The sequence below is a fragment of the Saimiri boliviensis genome, chromosome 5, assembly GCF_048565385.1.
Source record: "Saimiri boliviensis isolate mSaiBol1 chromosome 5, mSaiBol1.pri, whole genome shotgun sequence".
Classification (NCBI taxonomy): Eukaryota; Metazoa; Chordata; class Mammalia; order Primates; family Cebidae; genus Saimiri; species Saimiri boliviensis.
This window is the reverse complement of record NC_133453.1, coordinates 11199178-11219931: the sequence shown is the minus strand read 5'-3', so window position 1 is coordinate 11219931 and position 20754 is coordinate 11199178. Positions and strand designations below refer to the sequence as shown.

The window sequence follows — 20754 nt, the reverse complement described above, 5'->3', positions numbered from 1 at the left end:
CAGATTATATACTAAACAAAATGATTATTTTTTTCACAAATTGATAAGATACTAGGTGTCCTCATGAAGGTTTTGATGAGGGACCCAAGATCAAGTGTGACCAAACGTCTTTGAACAGTTTGGCTACTGTCTAATGGACCCACATCCATTAGTTTTGGGATTGAGGACTGGCTGGGATTGAGGACTTATCAGACCTTGGCCACCAGCTCTTTGCTTCGGATCACTGTCTTCTAACATTCAGAAAGCATAGGAAAATCAGAAACAAACACGCATGGTATAAGACTTTTTGTTGGTAGAGGTGGGTTTTGCTATATTTCCCAGGATGGTCTAGAACTCCTGAACTCAATCAATCTGCCTTCCTCAGCCTCTCAAAGTGCTGGGATTAAAGGTATGAGCCGCCGTGCCCAGCAGAGATAAGACTTTTTAAAAATAGATGAAAGAAAAGTAACAGCAGATAAAGTAATCAATAAATATGCACATTAATTGAGAAAACATCTGCTACGTGCTGTACTTCCAACCCCAAATATCTAATTCTATCTAATTGTATTCCCATCTTTAAATAAGATGAATTCAGAACTAAGAGCTCAATGAAACAAGTCAGAGTTCAAGTTGTTGTTGAGAAAGATTCACTTGGCAATAGGTCAGGAAAGTGACCTGAACTGGACACAAGCAGCCTGAGATTCATGCTTGTGGATCCAAGGGGCCCACAGGACACCCCCCAGCAAGAGTCTTCAAGATAATCTTGGCAGGAACTCGAGTTTTTGAAGGGCAAGGCTACCACTCATTATCTGAAACTAAAAGCTGACTTATTCCTTGCTAAGCAAGGCACCAGCGGAGAGGAGACCCTGTGCTTATAAGACACAATCTTTATAGAAAAGGAAACTGTGGTGTTTTTTAAATAGTTTTTGAGAGCATATTGTTCAGGGACTCCAGACCTTCAGAAACAGGAGTGTTTATGAATAATTTAGCATTTGGCCATTGATGCAGGCTTTGTGGAAGGTGCTGTTGCTGACTGGCTGAGCTTCAGATATGTAGAACCGCCACCGATGGGTTGGCTTTCAGACATGTGGTTAGTGAGGTAAGTAGTCAATGGCCAATTGAGATGAGTTTAAGTAGTTACTTTTTACTATTTGCAACGAACATCTGTGTTTTCTGGAATGATAAGAGTTTTCTTGCTTTACTCTAGGACTACAAGTACAAAAGTAGAAGTAGAGAAAGGGAGGATGAGGTGCATAACATGGGGAGAGCATGGCTCTGTTATGTGTTAAGTGTGATTATTGGAGCAGGTATATTTTTTTCCAGAGAGCACTTCATCTTAGCTCAGAATATCATTGTGCAGTATGACAGCACTGGAAACTCTTCTCTGGCCACTGTCTCAGGATCCTTGGACAATCATTTTCTTGTTTCTCATTAGTATCTAGTGAACTAAAAGATCACCAAATGAATGAAGAAGAAGAATCAGAAGAGCTTGCTTCTAGCCTGCTACGTGAGGATGTACCAGGTAATTATGACTTAAAAATAGTGAAAACAGGAACAGAGATATGACAGGGAGAAAAAGGAGAGGAAATAAAAGAGACTTAAAGGAAGGGTCAAATATTGGGAGGAGTGGTGAAAGGAGAAGATTTCAGAGGAAAAAGTAGAGAAGTGGGGAGCAAAAAGAATGCAGAAAAGAGAATCATGGGGTCACATGGAAAGTCTTCATAAATCACAATCTTGGCCCAGGAGCAGAGCAACTAGCACGTGAAAATGAGAAGGGTTCCTGTGTCATGTGTTTCTCAGAAGAAGTGCCAGGAGGCCCAGAAGCAAGGACTGAAAGTGACCAAGGCTGCCTGAGGGCCATGGGATGGGGTGGCTCAGTGGGCCCCACAGACCCCCAGTAGAGTGGAGGCAGGTGCTCCAGTCTGTCCAGAATTCTATTCTCGGCATTTCCTTGACCTGAGCCTTTGGGGAAGTGCAGGGAGGCAAGAGATCATTATAAAGTCGTATTTAAGAGGATGGGCTCTGTTAATTACATACAGATGATGTCGTAGAAGTATATTCTTTGAAATAGCAGTTATCTTGTTTATTGTATTAGTATATTAAGTTACACCCAATTTTCTATGAAACCCAAGTTAGCCCAGTGAACTTCTGCTGGTAGATAACAGTGTCACTTTGCTACACCTTAAAAAGGCCTGACCCAAAAGACAACTAATCCTGGTACTTAATTGTCAGGAGGGAAGACTGCAGGTCTAGTCTTCTTAGTGCAGCATGTATTTTTGATAGAAGACCCAGGGCCCACCCTAGACTCCTAGTCCTCAGTTCAGTGAGTTTTTGGTTCTTCTAGAAGGACGAGAGGAATGACTTTCCAAACGTCTTTATAAACTCAAGCCTTCTATAGTATAAATTGTCCTAAAATGGTCTATACCTTTTATTTATTAATTTGTTTCCTCACGACTAGTTGTTATTTTCTAGATACTGTGGATACTGGAAGCAACTCTGCTTTGGAAAGTACCAAACCCAAGAGGAAAAGAAGTAAGAATAAATACGAATTTACTTGCTTTTGATGTTGCAAACATGTTTTCAATGCCAGAGTTTTATTTTTGTCATTGTTACTATTTCTGTTATTATTTGCAATACTGTGGTAAATAGAAGGATGGCCTCCCTAAAATGTCCACCTCCTAATCTCTGGACCTGTAACCTGCTATCTTACATGGCAAAAGGGACTTTACAGATAAAATTAAGCTAGGAACTTAAAATGGGGAGATTATTCTGGATTACGTAGGTGGGCCCAATCTAATCTTGTAGGCCTTAAAGAATAGAGAACTTTTCCTGGTTATGGAGAAAGGAAGATATGGCTGTGGAAGAATCATCAAAAACATGTAATGTTGCAGGCTTTGAAGACGGAAGAAGGGACCAAGGAATATGGGTGACCTCTAGATGCTGAAAAGACAAGGAAATAGGTTGTCCTTTCCAGCCCGCAGACAGGATTTACTTTAGCCAGTGAGACCCATGTCACATTTCTCACTTGACATAACTGGAAAAAAATACATTTGCATTGCTTTAAATCACTAAATTTGTGATAATTTGTTATGGCAGCAATTAAGAGTAATACAGATTTTGGTACTTAGAAGTGGGGGTGTGGCTATAACATCTTCCTGAACGTGTTGGCCTGCCTTTGGGGTTGGTGATGGATAGAGGCTGGAAGAATTTTAAATAATATGATAGGGAAAGCCTATACTGCCTTGAGTAGTTCTTAGTAGAAACGTGGATGCTAATGACTGTGCTAGTGAGGACTGAGGAGGAAGGGAAGAACATGGGAGAGAAAGCCTATATTGCCTTGCAGAGAACCTGGATCATCATGAGCAGACTGTTAGTAAAAATATGGAGGTTAACTGCCTAACTGGGGAGGGCTCAGAAGGGCATAAGGAATATATGGAAAAGGCCTCCTTATTATATAGTGGCCCGTCCTGTACTCATGTGAAAAGCAGAACTTTCTGGATCTATAGCTAAGAAGCTTTCCAAACACAGTGGTCATTGTGTGTTGTGGTGTCTTTTGCCAACTATAGTAAAATGCAAGAGGAAAGAGATAAATTGAAGGAAGAGCTGCTAAACGAAAAAGAATCAAAACTTGATGACATAGAAAATTCTCAGCCTATCCAGGTGACAATGAGATACGATTAGGAGATTCACTGTCAGGGACGTGTGCTTGGTAGAGACAATGAAGGCTTTTTGCCAGTTCCCTGGGAAGTAGTGAAAGGTCATGTTATTCATTCATAGAAAAAGTTCTTTGAAGAAATGAGGCATATGAGTCATGGATCCCTCAGCCATCTCAGCAGAAGTCAAAAATAGATGTGTGTTACCACAAAAAGAGTAAAATTCCTAGGAATACAGCTGATTAAGAAGGTAAAAGATCCTCTATAAGGAGAACTAAAAACCACTGTTCAAAGTAATGAGAGATGACACAAAAAATGGAAAAATATTCCCTGTTCATGGATAGGAAGAATCAATATCATTAAAATGGCCATACTGCCCAAAGCGATTTATAAATTCAATGCTATTGCCATTAAACTACCATTGACACTCCTCACAGAACTAGAAAATACTATTTTATAATTCACATGGAACCAAAAAAGAGCCTGAATGGTGAAGGCAATCTTAAGCAAAAAGAACAAAGCTACCCAACTTCAAACTGTACTACAGGGCTACATTAACTGATATGGTTTGGCTGCGTCCCACCCAAATCTCATCTTGAATTGTATCTCCCACAATTCCCATGTGCTGTGGGAGGAACCCAGTGTCAGGTAATTGAATCATGAGGGCTGGTCTTTCCTGTGCTAGTCTCATGATAGTGAATACGTCTTCATGAGATCTGATAGTTTTATAAGGAGGAGTTTCCCTATGCAAGCTCTATCTCTCTGCCATCCACGTAAGATGTGAATTGCATCTTTTTGTCTTCTGCCGTGACTGTGAGGCTTCCCCAGCCACATGGAACTGTAAGTCCATTAAACCCCTTTTCCTGTATAAATTACCCAGTCTTGGGTATGTCTGTATCAACAGTGTGAAAATGAACTAATACGGTAACCAAATCAACATGGTACTGGTACAAGAACAGACACATAACCCAATGGAACAGAAGAAAGAACCCAGAATAAGACCGAACACATACAACTATCTGATCTTTGACAAACCTGATAAAAACAAGCAATGGCAGAAGGATTTCTTATTCAATAAATGGTACTGGGATAACTGGCAAGCCATATACAGAAAATTGAAACTGGACCCCTTCCTTATACCATATACAAAATTATCTTAAGACAGATTAAAGAATTAAATGTAAAAGTCAAAACTATAAAAACCCGGAAGACGACCTATTCAAGACATAGGCACAGGCAAAGAGTTCATGACAAAGAAGTCAAAAGCAATTGCAATAAAAGCAAAAATTGACAAATGGGATCTAAATAAACTAAAGAGTTTCTGCACAACAAAAGAAGCAGGCAACTTACAGAATGGGAGAAAATTTTTACAAACTATGCATCTACCAAAGATCTAAAATTCATCATCTGTAAGGAACTTAAACAAATTTACAAGAAAAAACAAACTACCCCATTAAAAAAGTATGCAAAAGACATCAACAGATACTTCTCAAGAGAAGACATATATGCAGCCAGCAGTCATTAGAAAAAAGCTCAACATCACTGATCACTAGAGAATGCAGATCAAAACCACAATGAGTTACCATCTCGCATCAGTCAGAATGGCTATTATTAAAAATTAAAAAACAACAGATACTAATGAGGTTGTGGAGAAAAAGGAACACTTATACACACTGTTGCTGGGAGCGTAAATTAGTTCAACTATTGTGGAAGACAGTTTGGCAATTACTGAGTATATAAAGAATATTATATACTTTATATACAAAGGAATATTAATCATTCCATTATAAAGACACATGTGCATGTAGGCTCATTGCAGCATTATTCACAATAGCAAAGACATGGAATCAACCTAAATGCCCAGCAATGACAGACTGGGTAAAGAAAATGTCGTCCATATGTACCATGGAATACTGTGCAACCATGAAAAAAGAATGAGATAATGTGCTTTGCAGGGCCATGGATGGAGCTGGAGGCCATTATTCTTAGCCAACTAATGCAGAAACAGAAAACTGAACACCACATTTTCTCACTTATAGTGGTAATGAAATGAGAACACATGGTCATATAGAGGAAAACAACATACATGGAGTCCTTTATGAGGGTAGAGAGAGGGGATCAGGAAAAATAACCTATGGGTATTAGGCTTAATACCTGGGTGATGAAATAATCCGTACAACAAAACACCCATGACACACGTTTACCTGTGTAACAAACCTGCACATATATTCCTGAATTTAAAGTATAAAAAAATCCAAAAATAGATGTGTGGATTTCTAGGAATGATCTGTGGGGAAGCTTCATGTCTAATGGAGGAAATCCCCATGATATATGCAGGAGATCTATAAGATTCTTGAAGGTTTTATACTAAGAGAAACAAAGATGTTCCTGTCCTATCTCCTAGAACCTGTAATTTGTTACTTTACATGGCAAAAGGGACTTTGAAGATGTGATTAAGTTAAGGATCTTGAGGTAAGATCACACTGGTCCCTAAAATCAGAGAACATTTCCTCCTGTTGAGAGAGGGACATGTGACTCTGGAAGAATGGTCAGCGAGAATAGAGCTGGATGTGGAGATGAATGCAGGGGTCCATGAACTAAAGAATGTGGGCAGCCTTCTGCTGGAAAAGGCTCCTCTGCGGCCTCCAGAAAAGAACAAAGCCCTGTAGACACCTTGTTTGACTTTAGCCCTGTGAGATGCATGTCAGATTTCCAACCCACAGAATTATGAGACCAGGAATTTGTTGTTGTTGTTTTTTTTTTTGTCACTAAGTTTATGGTAATTTATTACAGCAGCGATACCTTTTGCAAGATTTTTTTTTTAAAAAAAGAATATTTCACCCTGTATTCTTATACCTTCTAAAATAACAAATTATGTATTTTTCAAATTACACCTTTATGCTGTTTCTTTTTCTGATTTTAAAATACATGTTCCCTGTGAATTTTGTTGTACATATTTCCATATTTTTTCTATGCTTTATTAGTGCATTAAGAATTATATATCTAAATGAATACATTTAAACTGTTACATTTCCCTTTAAATCAATATGACATGCACTAGATATTGTAAACATTTAATATCTTGCCAACTTAACTGTAAAAAAGTTATATTTCATTCTTATTTTATCTTGCATTGCTTTCATTTTTTGTGCATTTTTGCATTCTTCATTTGCTATTGGCCATTTGTGTTTCTTTTTCTATGAGTGCCTAGAACTTATATTTTGCTATTGTGTTGTCTTGTTTTTCCCCCATGCTTTAGGATGACAGGGATACTTATATATGACATATACTAAATGCTGCCTGTGTGTGCTGTCATATTTGATGTTATTCTTTTAGGTTTCTTTTTGGTGCAGGGACATCTCGTTTGATTGCACTTCACTTTATTGTACTTTGAGGATATTGTGAGTTTTACAGATTGAGTGTTTGTGACAACCCGGTGTCAAAAAGTTTATTGGTGCCCTTTTTCCAACAACATGTGCTCACTTTGTGTCTCTGTCACATTTTGGTAATTCTTGAAATTTTCATTTCAAACTTTATTATTATTATTACATCTGTTATGGTAGTATGGTCTTTGTTGTTACTGGTGTAACTGTCTATGGCACCACACACTGTGTTTGTATAAGATGGCAAACCTAATGAATGTGTGTGTTTCGACTGCTTCACTGGCCAGCTGTTCCCCTATTTCTTTCTCTCCTTCTCCTTGACCTCCCTCTTTCCTGAGACAAAAAAAAAAAAGGAAATTAAGTCAATTAATAATCCTACAATGGCCTCTAAGTGCTCATGTTAAAGGAAGCATCACATGTGTCTCACTTTAAATAAAAAGCTAGAAATAATGAGACTTAGTGAGGAAACCATGTCAAAAGCCGAGGTAGGCTGAAAACTAGGCTAGTTGCAGCAAACAATTAGCCAATTTATGAATGCAAAAAAAAAAAAAGTTCTTGAAGGAAATTAAAAGTACTGCTCTAGTGAACACATGAATGATAAGAAAGTGGAACAGTCTCAGTGTTGATATGGAGAAAGTATGAGTAATCTGGATAGAATATCCAACTAGTCACAACATTTCCTTAAGCCAAAGCTTAATCCAGAGCAAGGCCTTCACTCTCTTCGATTCTATGAAGGTTGAAAGATGTGGGAAGCTGCATAAGAAACGTTTGTAGCTAGCTGGTGTTGGTTCTTGAAGTTGAAGGAAAGAAGCTCTCTCATAATATTAAAGTGCAAGGCGAAGCAGCAAATGCTGATATTGAAGCTGCAGAAGGTTGTCCAGAAGATCTAACTAAGATCATTGATAAAAGTGGCTACACTAAACAACAGTTTTAAAGTGTAGACTAAACAGTCTTTTATTGGAAGAAGATGCCATTTAGAACTTTTATAGGTAGAGAGAAGTGAATGCCTGGTTCCAAAGCTCCACAGGATGGGCTGAGTCTCTTGTTAGAGGCTAATGCAGTAGGTGACTTGCACTTGAAGCCAATGCTCATTCACCATTCTGAAAATCCTGGGGCGCATAAGAATTATTCTAAGTTTACTCTGCCTGTGCTGTATAAGTAAAATAAAGCCCAGATCATAGCACGTCTGTTTACAGCATGGTTTACTGAACATTTTAAATTCAATGTTGAGACCTACTCCTCAGAAAACAAAATCCTTTCAAAATATTACTGTTTTTTGACAGTACACTAAGTCATCTAGGAGCTCTGATGGAGATGTACAAGGTGATTAATGTTATTTCCATGCCTGCTAACACAGCATCCATTCAGCAAACCCATGGATCAAAGAGTAATTTCAACTGACAAGTCTTAGTATTTAAGAAATGTGTGTTGTAATGCAATATCTGTCTTTATACATAGTGATTCCTCTGATGGATCTGGGTGGGCAAAGTCAATTGAAAACCTCCTGGAAAGGATTCACCATTTTACATGCCATAAGAACATTCATAATTCATGAAAAGAGGTCAAAATAGCAACACTATCAGGAATTTAGAAGAAGTTGATTACCATCCTCAGGGATGACTTTGGAGGGTTCAAGACTTCAGTGGAGAAGTAATTGCAAATGTAGCAGAAATAGGCAAGAGAACCAGAATTAGAAGTGGAGTCTGAATATGTGACTGAATCGCTGTGATTTCATGATAAAACTTGAGTGAATGAGGAGTTGCTTCTTATAAATGAGCAAAGAAAGTGGTTTCTTGAGGTGAAATTTATACCTGGTGAAGATGCTGTGGACATTGCTGAAATGACAACAAGGATTTAGAATATATTAGTTGATGAAGTAGCAGCAGGGTTTGAGAGGATCTACTGTCACAAAAAGCTAGCCAACAGCATTGCATGCTACAGAGAACTCTTCCATAAAGAGCCAATCAATGCAGCAAACTTCACTATTGTCTTATTTTAAGAAATTTACACAGACACCTCAGCCTTCACCAGTCACTACCCTGATCAGTCAGTAGCCATCAACATCCAGGCAGGACTTTTCCCCCAGCAAAAAGATTGTGACTCACAGAAGGCTCAAGTGATTATGAGCTTTACATTTAGCAATAGAGTATGTTTAATTAAAGTATGTTCATTTTTTTAGACACAATGCTATTACACACTTAATATACTACAGTATAGTTTACACATAACGTTCATATGCACTTGGAAACCAAAAGATTTGTATTTGCCTTATTGCCGTATTCACTTTATTGCAGTGGCCTGAAACCAAATGTGCAATATTTCTAAGATATGCCTGTATCTTATATCCCAAAGATGTTTGAAATTTTTATCTGATCAAATCTGTCAGCCTTTTCATTTATGGTTTTCCAGCTTTATGTACAATTTACAAATATATTTTCCAACTCATAATTTAGAAACATGTTTACTTCTAGAATATTTGAAATACTTTTTAATGTTTAAATCTATAGCACACATGAAATTCATTTATCATTTGTTGATGAATAAATGAATTTATTGATGTGAGATAGTAATTAAGAAATATAACCCTAATAGTTTTTTTCTTCATATTAAATACTATTTTATGCATGTTTTTGAGTGTACACAGATATGTCTTATCACTCCTTGATGTTGGTCTCGGCAATTGTTTTTTAGATGTAACACCAGAAACACAGGCAACAAAAGCAAAAATAAGCATGTGGAACTACATCACCCTAAAAGCTTTTGCATGGCAAAGGAAATAATTTTAAAAATGAAAAGGCAACCTATGGAATAGGAGCAAACACTTGCAAACCATGTATTTGATAAGGGTTACTACCCAAAATATGTAAGCAACTCACACAACTCAATAACAAAGCAAAACAAAAACATGTCATAACCTGACTTTAAAATGGGCAAAGCATCTTAATAAATGTTTCCCCAAATAAGTCACGTAAATGGCCAATGGGTTATAAAAAAGCACTCAACACCACTAATGATGACAGAATTGAAACCCAAAACTATAATAAAATATCATCTCACACCTGTTAGAATAGCTACTATCAAAAAGACAAGAGATAACAAGTATTGGTGAGGGTGTTGAGAAAAGAAACCCTTGTATGCTGTAAGTGGGAATGTAAATTAGTATAGCCATTATGGAAAACAGTATGGAGTTTCCTCAATAAAGTTAAAAACAGAAACATATACAATCTAGAAATCTAACTTTGGGGTATGTATTTAAAGGAAATGAAATTAGTATCTTAAAGAGGTATCTGCATCCCCATGTTCACTGCAGCATAATTCACAGTAGTTAAGACATAGAAACAATCTAAGTCTCCATCAACAGATGAATGGATAAAGAAATGTTTTCTTGTAGGAATTTTATGGTTTCCTATCTGACATGTAAGCCATTAATCTATTTTGAGTTAATTTTTGTGTATGGTGTAAGCCAAGTATCTAATTTTGTTCTTTTGCTGGTGGATATTCAGTTTTCTCAGCACTATTTATTGAAGAGACTGTCTTTTCTCCATTATTTATTCTTGGCACCCTTGTCAAGATTAAGTGCCCCTTCTTGACCTCTGTATTCAACATAATGCTGGAAATTCTAGTCAGAACAAGTAAGCAAGAAAAAAAAAAAAAAAGATATCCAAATTGGAAAGAAGTTAAATTGTCTCTATTTGCAGGTGACATGATCTTCTATGTAGAAAACCCTATAGATTCCACCAAAAAATTGTTGGAACTAACAAATGAATTTAGTAAAGTTACAGGATTCTATGCACTAACAATGAAAAGTTGTGTTTCTATGCACTGTCAATGAATTATCCATAAAAGAAATTAAGAAAACAATCCCATTTACAATAGCAACAAGAATAAAAAAATAGGAATAAATTTAATGAGAGGTGAAACAATTGCACACTGAAAATTATGACATTGATGAAAGAAATTGAAAGATATCTCATGTTTATGAACTGGAAGGATATTGTCAAAATGTCCGTACTATCCAAAGTGATCTGGAGAGTCAATGAAATCTTTATCAAAATATAAGTGTCATTTTTCACGGAAATAGGAAAAAATAATCCTAAAATTTGTATAGAACCGTAAAAGACCCCAAATAGTCGAAGTCACTTGTGGGGGAAAAAAAGGAACAAAGCTGGAGGCATCACACTGATTATAAACTATGTTACAAAGCAAGAGTAATAAAAATAGTATGGTACTGGCATAAAAACACACATAAACCAATGGAATAGAATAGGGAACCCAGAAATAAACTCATGCGTGTATGTTCAGGTAATCTTCGATAAGGGCACCAATAACAGAATTTTCTTTATGTAGATGTTCCACACTTTCACTTTTTTAATCTGCTTTATTGAGCTATAATTTACATGAAACAAATTCATCACCTTAAGGTATAACTGAATTTGTTTTAACAGATGTGTTCAATTGTATAAATACCTCCACAATCATGACAGCTATCATTTCCATCACCCCAAAGTCCACTTGTATTCTTTTCTCCACTCTCTGGTTCTTGACAACATTTGATCTGGTTTTTGTTTGTGTGTTTTTTAAGAGACGGGGCCTCACTGTGTGTGGCAGGCTGGCCTTAAACTCCTGGGCTCAAGTGATTCTCCTGCCTCAGATTCCAAATAAGTAGGACTATTCTTAAAGAGTCATAAAAAGGTTAAAAGCATAATTTCTTCGGAGGTTCTCTTGTTAGAACTTCAAGAGGGAGGCCGGGCGCAGTGGCTCATGCCTGTAATCCCAGCGCTTTGGGAGTCCAAGGTGGGTGGATCACCTGAGGTGAGGAGTTAAAGACCAGCCTGACCGACATGGTGAAACCAAGTGGTCTCTACTGAATATAATATGGTTTCTACTATATACAAGAACTGGCCGGGCGTGGTGGCACGTGCCTGTAATCCCAGCTACTTGAGAGGCAGGAGGGTCACTTGAACCCGGGAGGCCAGAGGTTGCGGGGAGTTGAGGTCGTGCCATTGTACTCTAGCCTGGGCAACAGGAGTGAAACTTAGTCTCAAAAAAAAAAAAAAAAAAAAATAGGAAAAAGAAAAAAGAACTTCAAGAGGGAAAAGGGTTCCTTTCTTATCTTGCAAACCAGAACTCAAATTTCTCTCCCTCCCCTAAATCTAGATGCTGTAAATTCTGAGCCAACTTCTTTTCTTTTAGGCAGTGTGATTATTAAATACCTGTCCTCCTTAGGTTCTTCTTATCTCTTTCTCTCTTATCTGTTTTCTTTTATAACTTGATTTTTCCCACCAGCTTTCAGATGTGGGCTGGAACCAGTATTTTATTTACAATCTCTCTCTTTTTGGCTCCATAAATACGGGGAAATGGAAGAGACGTGTGCTGCTTTCCCAGGAAGCACTTCTTTAGTTCTTTTATGCTTTAACTACAGAGTCTAATTTGGCTTGCTTAAATGTTTATTCAATAATAACTTTGAGTTCTTGCGGGTAGCAGAATCTATCTGATACAGGTGTATTAGGCCTTCAGCAAGGTCAAAGGAGGAGGAGGTGCCAATCACCTTTGAAAAATGTCACTTTCATTTAGTGCCAGGTGGTGTTGTAAGCACCAGGAATATAACAATGAACAAGAGAGCCACTATCCCTGCTTTTGAGGAGTGCACATTCTGGAACACTCCTTCCCGCAGAAAATATATAATGAGAACATATTACCTGTTAGCTATTGTTCATCATTAAACAAAACAGAAACAATTTCTGCAAAAAAAAAAAAAAAAAAAGAATAAGTTTTAACCTTTACTTACCTGACTGCCTTGTACCCTAGATAATGGTTTAACTGTCCATGCAAAGCAAAATACCACCATAAGGGATGTCTTTGATTCCTGACTCAGAGATTCCTGAATGGGGAAGTTGAGTTAAGTTGAGTCAGGAGTAGACAAAGGAGAATCCGATTAAAAGATATTCTGATGAGCAAAACCAAAAAAACTTTTCACATCTCAGTTCTAAAACGAGGTCAAACCAGAGATACCTGCAGCCAGGAGGAATAATGTTTGGATGTAAACAAGCTTTGTGAATAATGTTTGGATGTAAACAAGCTTTGTGAATAATGTTTGGATGTAAACAAGCTTTGTGAATAATGTTTGGATGCAAACAAACTTTGTGATTATAGGAAATTCTGTTACTTTTTACAACCTCTGATTGCATATCTGACTTCTCTATTGTATAGGCCATGTGAGGCATACATTTGCATTCCTCTTACTATGACTTAAACCAGAGCCAAGAAAGTGTATTTATTCCTAGCCTTTGAAAAATAAAATTTGCTGTTTAGGCACAGCCTATCAGCCCTCCAGATGCCTCACTTTCTCTCTCTCTGTCTTTATTATTTTTCCAGGCGCACTCCCTCTTCCAGGTATTGGGACCCTCTTGCAGGTCGAGAGACCCCGGGCAGATGTGCCTACCCGTCTCGGACGGGCCATGACATTTAACTATAAAATTTGAAACTATTATCATTTTTACAGTGTATGTGTACTTAATTAAAAAAATGATCTTGTGTATTCACCATTGTTCATTTTCTCTGGATTCACTTTTTGTCTAGCTGAAGTAAATTCTTTGGTTTTTCTTTTTCTTTTTTTTTTTTTTTTTTTGAGATGGAGTCTTCCTCTATCACCAAGCTGGAGTGCAGTGGTGCAATCTCGGCTCACTGCAACCTCCGCCTCCTGGGTTCAAGCAATTCTTCTGCCTCAGCCTCCCAAGTAGCTGGGACCACAGGCACGTGCCACCATGCCCGGCTATTTTTTGTATTTTCAGTAGAGATGGGGTTTCACCATGTTGGCCTGGATGGTCTCGATCTCTTGACCTCGTGATCTACCTGCGTCAGCCTCCCAAAGTTCTGGGATTACAGGGGTGAGCCACCGCGCCCGGCCTAATTCTTTGGTTTTTCTAGTGAGTGATCTCTAAGCGGTAAACTTGCTGAGTGTTGTATGTACAAATTTGTCTTTGCTAGAAAATTTTAGCTAGGTTAAAAATTCTAGGTAGATATTTATTTATTCTCAGTATAGTAAAGTGATACTATATTATCTTCTGGAATCTATGGTGTGGCTGATAAAAAATATTCTCTTATTGTAACTCTAACTTCTTGGTAAATACTCTATCCTTTCTCTCTAAAAGCTTTTTTTTTCCTCAAAGATTTTATCACGAAAATTGTAAGCATACGGAAAACTTGGGAGAATTGTACACTAAACATCAATATACTTTCACATAGATTCACAATTAACACTGTATCGTTCCTGCTTTGTCACTTTTCTACTTATCTGTGCATTTCTCTATCCACTCACTAACCGGTAGTCAAGTTTGAAACATTTCAAGGCTGCAGACATTAGCACTGTTCCCCCTAAAATATGTCAGCATGCATATCATTAACTAGAGTTCAATATTTATTTAGAGTTTTTTTGTTAAAATAAAATTTACAATGAAATGCACAAGTATTAAGTGTACCATTTGATGAGTTACTGTAACTGCATTTTTCTGCAACATGAAAATTCTTATCAAGATACAGAACATTACCATCACCCTGGAAAGAGTTCCTTATGCCCTTTCTGGTATATCTTTACCCAGTACCCATTAGGGCAATCACTACTCTTCTTTTGTTACCATAATAACTTAATTTGAATTTTTAAAAACTTTGTATAAATAAGGTTTTATAGCATATTCTCATTAGTGTGAGATTTCTTTCACTCAACATGTTTTTGAGATTCATCCATACTGTTAGATGTCTTAGTAGTTTGTTCCTTTTTATTGCTAAGTGGAGTACATTATCTGAACCTACCAAATTTTGTTTATAATACCCCTGTTGATGGACACCTCAAGCATTTTCGGTTTTTTGCTATTATGAAAACTCCCCTGAGCGCATTCTTGTATGAGTCTTGCTGTTTTTTCATATCTCTTGCATAAATACCTAGAAACAAAATTGCTGGGATATAGAATAGATGTATCAGTTCTTTCCCCACAGGACCCATGAAAATGATGGTGTGGAGCAAGCCCAGGTGGGTGCTGCCCTCACAGGTGTGTGCTGCAGTTGGAGGAATGCTTCACTGAGGAAACCCATGGGCTTATAAGGGGACTGCTAGCAAACCTGCCCAAACCTTGCCTCTGAGGGAGACATTCTCTTTTTAGCTGGAATTTAGGCAACTCTCCTCTGGGGATCTTAACCAAATCTCTTCCGGAGGTATCTCCTCTGGAAAATTTCTAAGGAGGGAGGTGTTCTCCACTTTATACTGGTCAGGGAATACATTTGCCCCATAATCTGGAGGCTACATGATCTCTATCTTACAAGGCTGCTTTGCTATTCAAATATCCTTGAAGTGATACTCTGAGGCATGTAGAAATGCCATGGAGAATGGCCTCCCAGGAAATTCACACCACATATTTGCTTCTGGCAAATGTCTCCATGAAGACAGCACCCCATCAGCCACTCTGATTAGTCAGACTCATGGGTTCAAATCCACTTAATTTGTTTCCTACAACATTTAAAAATGTTGACCCAGTGTGGTGGCTCACTCATGTTATCCTAGTACTTTGGGAGACCACTGCAGGAGGATCACTTGAGGTCAAGGGCTCAGAAACTAGCCGGGACAACATAGCGAGACCCCGTCTCTACACACACACACACACACACACACACACACACACACACATTTCATAAACTGTAAATGATTTAGGTCCCTTATGACCACCTCTAAGGTCCAACTCACCTTACATGAGGGAGGCAAGTTAACGCCTGGCTTTCATATAAGAAGGATAATCCCCAAGGCACATGCGGTACTTCCAGAAGGGAAGTGTTTACAATTGTTGGGATTCTCTGAGTGGGATATTCATTAGTCAGGGGGAAGGTGAACAGTGTCTGCTACGTGGCTTCTGGCTGGCTGTAAGCCTTGAACTTCCCAGTTTTGTTTGTTGCATCCAATCTTTGATTCGTTCGTGTGTGTGGTGGGGGAGAGGGTGGGCATGTGGGGGTACTGCTTGAGGGCAGTCTGTCCAATCTGTCCTCTTTGTCCATGACACCAACCAGGTGTCAGTCGCCCTCTAACAACTGACTGAGAATAGGAGTGGGGACAGTGTCTAGAGGGTTGTGTGGGACCTTAGAAGCTGGGGTCAGCCCCTGCTATCTCATGGTACAGAGAGGCCAACTCAGTATTCCCAGAGGCGGGAGCACTGGAGCAGGGTGTTTTTCTTCTGGACAAAGGATCCATGGATACTTCTGAAAGACGGCTATCACCAGTACTCCTCTTTCCCCCATACCTCTTTAGATGTCTTGATGTTGGCTCTTGCTTCACTGCTGCAGAATCTGCTGTACCATTCCAGGGGCTGTACCTTCATCTTTTATCCTGATCATCTCCTTTTCCCACTTAGACCATCCATCTACAAAATCAGATAGAAGTAGAGCAAAAGCATTTTCATAAAATGTGTCTAGAGTTGAATCTGAATCCCTTGGGCACTCGGAAGGCTGTGCCCATCGGGCTTCTAGGGAGAAAGAATGAGGCATCATCCCTAGGAATGGTCATAAAAGAATCCTGAATTTTCAAGATAGGTCTACAGAGCTCTTGCAATCCCCCACCACCTTTGTCCTGGTCACTGTCCAGGAAGAAGATGGTCCCTTCCTGGGGACTGCTCCCTTCAGTGAGCCTCCTGCCCTCCCATGGTGTGTGAACAGGAAGAGATGAGGGACATTCAGAAAATCAGTGCATTGTGGAGTCACTTTTCTGATAAAGGGCACATCAGACTGCAAATGGGCCAGATGGCCAGATTCATGACACTTTTGAGTTTCTGGGGTCACACTAGCGTTCTGGAGTCAGCGGCTCTGCAGCCTGAAGGAGGGCTGGCAGTACGGAGGCACCGCTGAGATTGTTTAATGAGATTATATAGACATTGTGTAACAATTATGTAATTACATAATGAAAACTCTTCACATCGGAGTTCAGAACATCTCCCAACTTCCAATAGAGAATATTATCCATACATCATCAGCTTCAAGGACTACGCCTTCTCACTGCACATTTGAATTTACACAGCAAACACTTGAAAAGGGAACAAGCAAGAGCAGTTATCGTTCACTGTAAGGTGGCAGCAAGAGTTAATTTTCCATCAAAAATTTTGTTCAAAGGAAGACTATCTCCTATAGTCTCCCAAGCCCATGGCCCAAGGCTCATGCGAAGTTAAAACAGAACTCTGGCTGGGTGCGGTGGCTCAAGCCTGTAATCCCAGCACTTTGGGAGGCCGAGGCGGGTGGATCATGAATTCAAGAGATCGAGACCATCCTGGTCAACATGGTGAAACCCCAGCTCTACTAAAAATACAAAAAATTAGCTGGGCATGGTGGCGCGTGTCTGTAATCCCAGCTACTCAGGAGGCTGGGGCAGGAGAATTGCCTGAACCCAGGAGGCGGAGGTTGCGGTGAGCCAAGATCGCGCCATTGCACTCCAGCCTGGGTAACAAGAGTGAAACTCCGTCTCAAAAAAAAAAAAAAAAAAAAAAACAAAACAGAACTCTGTACTCAACCTCCAGATTGCTACACTGATCGTATTTTGCCCCATTCCTGTGAACCTAAATATGAAAAAAATCTTGAGTACTACTGGCATATAAAACTCAGAGAATCATATTTATACCTCTGCATAATTAACTTTATTCTCTTTGGTTTGAAGGAAAAAAGAAGGGGCATTGCTGGACCAGAGTAAAAAGGAGAGGGCAGAAAAAAATCCACCAGACTGGTAAGCAGGCAGAGTGAAGCAGTTACAGTTTTTGAGTTTCTTAGGGCACTGCCCGTTGTATTCTTGAAGGCCTGCAGCTCCTGAGGGCCAGGATAGTTCTGTACCTCCTGTATCGGTTAGGAGGTCAACTAACAGGCTGTGACAAAGAGGCCTGAGGATGCAATGGCCTCAACAAAATGGTTTCTCATGCATGTGATAGTCCAGAGGTCCACAGTTAATAGGGAGGTGTTATCATCCTCAGTATGACTTTATTTCTGGTTCAAATTTATATGAATTTGGAAAAATGTTCCTCAGAGGGCTAAATAAAGAAAGGTATGTGTGTACAATTGTAAACTATACATATATAATTATATATGTAATTGTAAGTTATACATGTATATGTATAACCATATTTTATGTGAAATTTATGCTTGTGAAGTCTGTTTTTATGTATCTATCAATCCTTATATATACATATGTAATTATTTATCTCTACATATAAAGAGACATAAATACAGAGAAAATCAATGGCAGTTCATTCATGAAAATATATGCAGTGGTTACATTTGGTCAGTGATGTTTATATTTTTATTTGTGGTTTTTAAATGTATGTGTGTATATTGAAATATTAGAAATCATCATTTGTAGTGAAAAAGTGTTCTTTAAAAAGTAACATATGCAAAAAGAAACGACTAGGAGAATATTTGAACAAATCATCATATGGAGATAGCCATCGTCATCTGTGGGCATCCAGATGGTGGTGTTTCATACCGTTTTATTTTCTGAGTTTCCTATAATTATATTCTTTATAATCAGACCCCTAAAATCTTATTTATTTTAGTCATGGTCTGAAGACTTCCTTTCTTCTAGACGATGAAGGTTTAAGTCTCATTTTCCAAATGATTGTTAATTTTGAATCAGTGGATCTAAATAGTAAACATTTTAGAGTCTTATTGGAAATTATTAATTCTTATAAAACTATATGCCTTCTATTCTTGCCAGTTGATGGGGCTGCTTGGTTGGTGGATGTGTATAGTTTTGTTTGGAAAGGAAAAAAAGTGGCTGCATCCATTTTAAGAATGGGTGTTTTTAAATTAAAAATTTGTTTGGACCGAATCATTATAAGATTTTTCATTTAAGTCTGTGTATATGTAGACAAATTCTAAGGTACTTCAGTATGCAGTTAAATCCTGTGTGTAATTAAAAAGCTGACACTCCTAAAGCAGAAAATGCTCTGGACACCCGCTTGAGGTTCCGTGTCTAAGTGTCTAAAGAAAGAGGATCCAGAATTAAATCCAGGACTCCCTCACTACCTTTTGATCCAGCCTGTCAGCTGTTGTTCTGCCCTGTTCTATTAATACATTTTCCCCTGCCTATCCCCAGGTAATGGCAAAGCCGATGGCCAGTTGATGTCCAGTGAAAAGAAGGCGAACGTGAATCTCCAAGGCCCTTTCAAGATTAGGAGTAAGATAAAAGTTTATGCCACTTTCCTTTTGCCCTACAGGTCAATACAAATTTTACTGAGATGATGAACTTAGATCCTCCTTAATTGTTTACTTGTCAAGCTTAGTCAATTTGAGAACAGTGAAATATAAAAAAGCAAACCCATTAGAAGTTAGGGTTGTAAGTTGATTATATTCATGTAATATATTCATATCGGCCCAGTTTCTAAAATAGTTTTCCTCTGTTTTTTATCTGATTTTCCTGGAAATTCCTTTGCCTTACATCATTGGTTTATTAAAATGGCCGGACTTGGCAAATTGTGAGCAGATTACAGGTTATTCTCTTACTGCCCTTTCAAGTCCTCCTTCTAGATGAGTTATTTCCTCTCTTGAGCACAGAGGTACAAATATCTTTCCTCAATGTGATATGAGTAGCACACCTTTCACCACCTGATAGGGTTTCCCTTAACTCACAGAATTGTCATTTATTTGTGTCTCTGCTAAGAAAAACCCAAGTGCCTTCACTTAATTTTGTGGTTTTGTCTCAATTTTCTCTGAATATTTTAGTTTCTGTAATGACAGCAGTCATCATTTTGATCTTACAAAGATTAAATAAATTAGTGGATGTATAAGAGTTTAACATATATAGTATGCCATATATATTTCAAATATGTATATTTGAAATGAAATATGAAATGAACTTTCAAAATATGAAATGAACCTTCAAAATGTGGAATGAAGCATTTATACCGTTGCTTGAGATATATGTGAAATAGTGATTTCAATTAGTTTTTTTTCTAATGTAAGAATAGGAAAATGATATATAAAGTGAATCTAATACTACCCATCTAATTCTTCATACTTTAAAGGCTAGGGTTTAAATCTTTTTATTTATGCATTCAACAGGCTTTTGGAAAGTTACATTTAAATGGAATTTTTGGAAAGCAGTAATATATGTAATACAGCTGCTTGTCTGTGCCTCTGATTATATTATTCTACTTTCTCAGGCAGAAAGAGAGGCAGACCTAAATCCCGCTTCGCCCAGAGTGACAGAGCTCCACAGAAAGGAGTCCGATCAAGAGGTAAAAAAGAAAAGAGGAATGCGCTTTCAATAACCAAACATCTAATTTACTGTGCTTCGTGCCGTATTTTCAGTAATAAACCTATTTCCTTAATTGTTTTGTGAAGCTGACTACTGAGAAATATATCCAATTTAGCCACTTCTAAAACGTGTCAAGGAAAGAAGGAAGTAAGTTGGTGATGCATCTACAACCAGACCCCAGGGGCCTGGGGACATGAAAATGCTACTTACACTGAAATGATAAATTTCATGGCTGGAGATAGTTCATTGCCATACAAAGGGTATAACCCATAAGTTACTTAGCTGACCTTCCTCTGGCTACACAGAAAGCCACAGGTTGCACGCTAAGGGTGAACCAGAGTTGTGGTTATAGATCTGTGTCCTAAGACTGTCTTTTCCTTTGTGTGGGCTTGAAGTGATCACTTGACCTTATTTGCTTCAGTTTTCTCATTTGGAAAGCAGGAGCATGAATTAGGCCAACCATCTTTTT

General features: G+C 38.2%; 1 protein-coding gene across 6 annotated transcripts in view; it reads left to right on the top strand.

Moving 5' to 3' along the window:
• LOC141584529 (nuclear body protein SP140-like protein) overlaps positions 1-20754 on the top strand; it is a 99115-nt gene that overhangs the window by 49319 nt on the left and 29042 nt on the right. For all 6 annotated transcript variants that reach the window (XM_074398898.1, XM_074398900.1, XM_074398897.1 and 3 more), the window contains 5 exons: positions 1415-1501; positions 2452-2511; positions 17697-17762; positions 19125-19205; positions 20191-20265. In XM_074398898.1, the coding sequence (XP_074254999.1) occupies positions 1415-1501; positions 2452-2511; positions 17697-17762; positions 19125-19205; positions 20191-20265 (369 nt within the window). The remainder of the gene's footprint in view (positions 1-1414; positions 1502-2451; positions 2512-17696; positions 17763-19124; positions 19206-20190; positions 20266-20754) is intronic.